This window comes from Nanorana parkeri, unplaced genomic scaffold (assembly GCF_000935625.1).
Source record: "Nanorana parkeri isolate BGI_ZX_2015 unplaced genomic scaffold, ASM93562v1 scaffold920, whole genome shotgun sequence".
NCBI classification, from domain to species: domain Eukaryota; kingdom Metazoa; phylum Chordata; class Amphibia; order Anura; family Dicroglossidae; genus Nanorana; species Nanorana parkeri.
This window is the reverse complement of record NW_017307188.1, coordinates 208824-213762: the sequence shown is the minus strand read 5'-3', so window position 1 is coordinate 213762 and position 4939 is coordinate 208824. Positions and strand designations below refer to the sequence as shown.

The window sequence follows — 4939 nt, the reverse complement described above, 5'->3', positions numbered from 1 at the left end:
CTTTTTTATATATATGATGATTTCACAGTGAGTGATTTTGTTGTTGTTTTTTTATAGCGAGTAGGCTTTGGGGTATCCGGAATTCTCCGCAGTGAGGAGCCCTTGAAGGAAACATAACATTGTGCCAGGGAGACCTGACGTCTACAGCTCACAGTACGGTAGAGTGATTGATCATTTGTAAATATAATTACTGTGTATATTATTATTATTAAATACAGGTTTTATATAGCGCCCACAGTTTGCGCAGAGCTTTACAATATCAGGAAGACATAACAATCGCAAGACAAGATGGATGGAGGGCCCTGCCCGTGTAGAAGAATGGGGCATATCTGGGGGTATCTTGGAGACACCCAGAGCACATCATTTATAGTTACATAGTTACATAGTATTTGAGGTTGAATAAAGACATTAGTCCATCAAGTCCAACCTATTAGGATCTCATTCTAGGAGTACCCGTACCCCTGTATATTACCTGTACCCCTGTATATTACAGTCCCTTAAGAAATCGTCCAAAAGTTTCTTGAACAATTCCACATTATTTGCTGAAATCACCGCCTGTGGCAGTGAGTTCCAGACCCTAACTGATCTTACTGTGAAGAACCCCCTTCGCCCCTTGTGCTGGAATTTTTTTTCCATCAATTTTAGGTGATGGCCTCTAGTTTTTGTAACGGAGTTAATTTTAAACAGTTTATCGCTAATGTTGCTACCACCATTAAACATTTTGTACATGGAAATCATATCCCCCCTTAATCTCCTCACCTCTAATGTGAACATGTTTAAATTTAGTAGCCTCGTCTCGTAGCTCTGGTCCTCCATACCCCTAATTAGTTTGGTTGCCCTTCGCTGGACTTTTTCCAACTCAAGGACATCTTTTCTTAGTACTGGTGACCAGAACTGGACCGCGTACTCCAGATGAGGTCGAACCAATGATCTATAAAGTGGCAAAATTATAGACTTGTCCCTGCAATACATCCCCTTTTTAATACAGGACGTTTATAGCGTTTATAACGCTCTCCTGCTCCATAAGACCAAATTTATTTTCAGTAATTGTGAAATAAAATAAAAATTGCAGTGCCCCCTTGGTTGGTGTTCAGTAGAGAAATCCCCCACCTGACGTTGCTGGTCAGTGGAAACGTGTCTTCTTACATTCGTGGTCTGGTACTCTGGTGACCAGTGGAAGGAGGACCCCCATAAAGAGTCTATAGATCTGTCTTCTGAACCATGTCTCAAGTCCCCAACAACTCCTGTAACATGTTAGCACTCTCTGCCATCTCTTGCTCATAGTCTTTGACCATCTCCTGTTTTGTGTCTCTGACCGTCTATTGCTTATGGTCTTTGACCATCTTCTATTGTATGTCTGCAGTCTCTAACCTTCTCTTGTAGACTGTCCATAGTTCTGACCTTCTTCGGTTGTATGTCTGCACTCTGACCATCTCTTGCTAATAGTCTTTGACCATCTCCTGCTGTCTGTTTTCATTCTCTGACCATCTCTTGCTTAGTCTTTGACCATCTTCTATTGTATGTCTGCAGTCTCTGACCTTCTCTTGTAGAATGACCATAGTCTTTGACCATCTCCTGTTGCGTGTTTGCAGTCTAACAGCTTTCTACAGCATTACATTCACTTATGTGTGATGGTCCGGGGCCACACTTGAGGTCCCCTACATCGAGAGTTGACTACCCCTGTGCTAAACGATTAAACTGTGGGAGATTGCTTGCTCAATCGCTCTCCTGCAAATCCTTCTTTTTTTTTTTCCTGGCAGCTCACATTCAGAATCAGCTGATACAATGAGATCGGTCTCCCCAAATGTTGGTAACCTGGCTGACCTCCGTGTAGCCGTAACATTGCTTGTGAAGTGAACACTCGATACAACTCACCTTAAAGTATAACTAGGCAAGCGTGTTTTGAAGATTTAGCTATAGTGAGGGGTTAGAAGCCTGTCAGATTCTGTCCACTTATGTGAGATGAACTCTAATTGTCCTGCTCACCAATATCTTCGTTAATTAATGTAAGGGTAGATCCAAAATTTTGAGTTGTCACCAACAGGAATAGAGGCGAAATCTCACGATGGGTATACTTGTTCACATGACCGCTGTCAGGGAGGGGATATCCCTCACGTTGGACGTTGGAAAGATATTCTCTCACTTAAGTCTACATGACAAGAAGCGACATTAAATTTCCCTGAGACAGAGATGGCGCCCCCCCCAACCTTCCTGCAATTTTAAGGTTTTCGTACTCTAGATATACTTTTATTCAGCCATGCCAGGGTACATGCATACTCCAGATGGCCACTAGGTGGTGACAGAGTCCTTGTTGGTGTCTTGATGTGTAAACTGTGTGCTTATGGAAATATAATCGTTCACTGTGTTTACTATGTTTTTTTAGAGTACACTTGTGATGATTACTTATTTGTTTAAACAGAGTTTATATACTCCATTTATTTAAATGTTGTATTGTAATTTATAGATCACAAAAGTGTGGAAGTAACAAGGATGCTAGGAAACTCAGGAGCCAGGTTACTGTAATACGATGTTACAGGGGTAATAAGACTCTCAGGAGCCGGGTTACTGTAATAAGATGTTACAGGGGTAATAGGACACTCGGGAGCCGGGTTACTGTAATATGATGTTACAGGGGTAATAAGACACTCAGGAGCCGGGTTACTGTAATATGATGTTACAGGGGTAATAAGACACTCGGGAGCCGGGTTACTGTAATAGGATGTTATAGGACACTCAGGAGCCGGGTCATATGATATTACAGATGTATTTTGTCCAGAGTTGTATTAAACAGACATGCTCTTTTATATTGCGCTGTGATATCATTTTTTAGGGTTGTAGATCGATATGTTTCGCACGTCGGGGACCTCGGACAGAAATGTCCGTGATGTTGTATCTGAGAACACAGAGTTGAAGAAGTTCCATGAACAGATAAGGAGGGAAGTACGAACCATTCTCAGCAGACATGAGGGCATCCTGGGCAGAGGGTTCTTGGAGGTAAGATTTCACAATGTCCCCCTTCTCGTGTATTATTGTAGACTCTGTATAAACCTGATGCTCCTCTTTGGGAGGGACATGTTCTCATCTTCCACATGCTGCCTCTGAGTCACAGTTGGACCTTCCCCAGCCATGGCCAGTGGTACATGCAGCCTGCATTGTCTTCATCATTGGAAGCATTGTTTGTTGCCTGCAGTGTCTGAGATACATTCATCTACTGCTACACTGTGCTATATTGTGCTGCCACATTCCACCGTGTTTCCCCGAAAATAAGACACTGTCTTATATTTTTTTTTGGCTCAAAAAAACACACTAGGTCTTATCTTCGGGGCAGGTCTCATATATTTTAAAGGAGAACTATGAGGTGAGTGATTTTTTTTTTTTTTTTTCCCTCATCCTCATAGTTCGAGCCGACGTGTGACAATTAAACTGTCACAGGTCGGCTCAGTAGATCGGGAAGTGAGAGAACACAGACCGTCGCTCGCTCACTTCTCGATCTTGTCCCAGCAGAAAGTCGTGACTGTCACTCACGGCTCCCTGCAGAGATTCCCCCCTCCCCGCTCCGATCCTCCAGCGCTGACTGGCGGAACTGACAGGGGAGGGGGCGGGTACAGCTGGCTCTGCCTCTAGATAGGCAGAGACAGCTATCAATCACGCAGCTGGGGCGGATCTCGACAGTAATGTCGGGATCCGTCCCAGCTGTGGCGGTTTCGGTATACCTCGAGCTGTAGCTAGCTATATACTGAGCTTTGGGTCACGGGAGGACGCTAGTTTATCCTCCCGTGACCCTTAAGAGAACTATGGGGAAAAACACTGACCCCCATAGTTCTCCTTTTAATGTACAACATTAATATCTTTGACAGAATAGCTTTCTTTTTAAACTCCCCTTTCAGCAGTTTGGTAACCAATCTCTAAATGAGTGCTTTCACTATGATTCCTCACAGGCGGCGTGCATTTGGAATTACTCCGCCTATGACCGGAGCGGCGCTATAGAGGAAGCATTGGCTTATGGGGCTCTGCTCCCTCCGCTGCCGCCTCGCTTCCTCCGGCTTATGCTGGCTCCGCTGATTCTCTCCCGCCGCTCTCCAAGTTCCCCCTTATGCCCCCACCGGCCACAACTAGGTCTTATTTTTTGGGGTAGGTCTTATATTTTAGTAATTACAAAAAAATAGTACTGTACTAGGTCTTATTCACGGAGTAGGTCTTATTTTTGGGGGAAACACGGTAGATCGGCTACTGAAGTCTAAAGCCGGTAGAATTTGATATGAAACGTTTTGTTTTGGAACGTTCATTTAAATTTTTGAATAGTTATTGGGGGAGGGGGGTCAATGCTTGTTGGATTTAGTATGTGCAAGGCCCCATTGGTACACCAGACATGACTTGAATTCCTGTCTGCTCAGTCTATCTGATGCTTGCTTTTTCCCAGGACTCCTCAGGGGTGAACAAGCGTGGTGGTGTACGTGCCAGACCTACCCGGTTGGCAGATGCTGGGTTTACAGGCAGCCTGAAGAAGCAATGGAACAGCCTAAAGCAGGTTTTCGAGGTTCTAGAAGCTCGAGGTGAGCCATGGAGTACTTGCTCTATTATAAAATGATCCTTGTGATTAGGCTGCGATGGAAGCCACATTCCCATAACTACTGTGCCACCTGTCCATTCTGGGGCTGTGGCGCTGAACTGATAGCAATGGGTCATTAATATGGGGCGCAGAAATTGGGGATGGCTACTTTAATAAGAGCCTAATGGACAGAAAGGTTACTACGAATCCTTTTTTAAGCTTTTTTTTTGCACATCTGCAAACCTCAGCTGTCCTATGGGGGTTTTAGCAGAGATCTGGGATGAAATGATTTATGCTCAGAGGGTGATCTGTGACTAGCAACCATCCTGAGATCTGACTTCAGTCCTTCTATACTGGAAGCTTCACAGTTTAGTTTCCCTAATGGGGGGT

General features: G+C 44.2%; 1 protein-coding gene across 1 annotated transcript in view; it reads left to right on the top strand.

Moving 5' to 3' along the window:
• The first annotated feature begins 2844 nt into the window (after positions 1-2844).
• Positions 2845-4939, top strand: part of LOC108794962 — an 18219-nt gene continuing 16124 nt past the window's right edge. Inside the window, exons 1-2 of the mRNA XM_018566112.1 lie at positions 2845-2994; positions 4421-4553. Of these exons, the coding sequence (XP_018421614.1) occupies positions 2845-2994; positions 4421-4553 (283 nt within the window). The remainder of the gene's footprint in view (positions 2995-4420; positions 4554-4939) is intronic.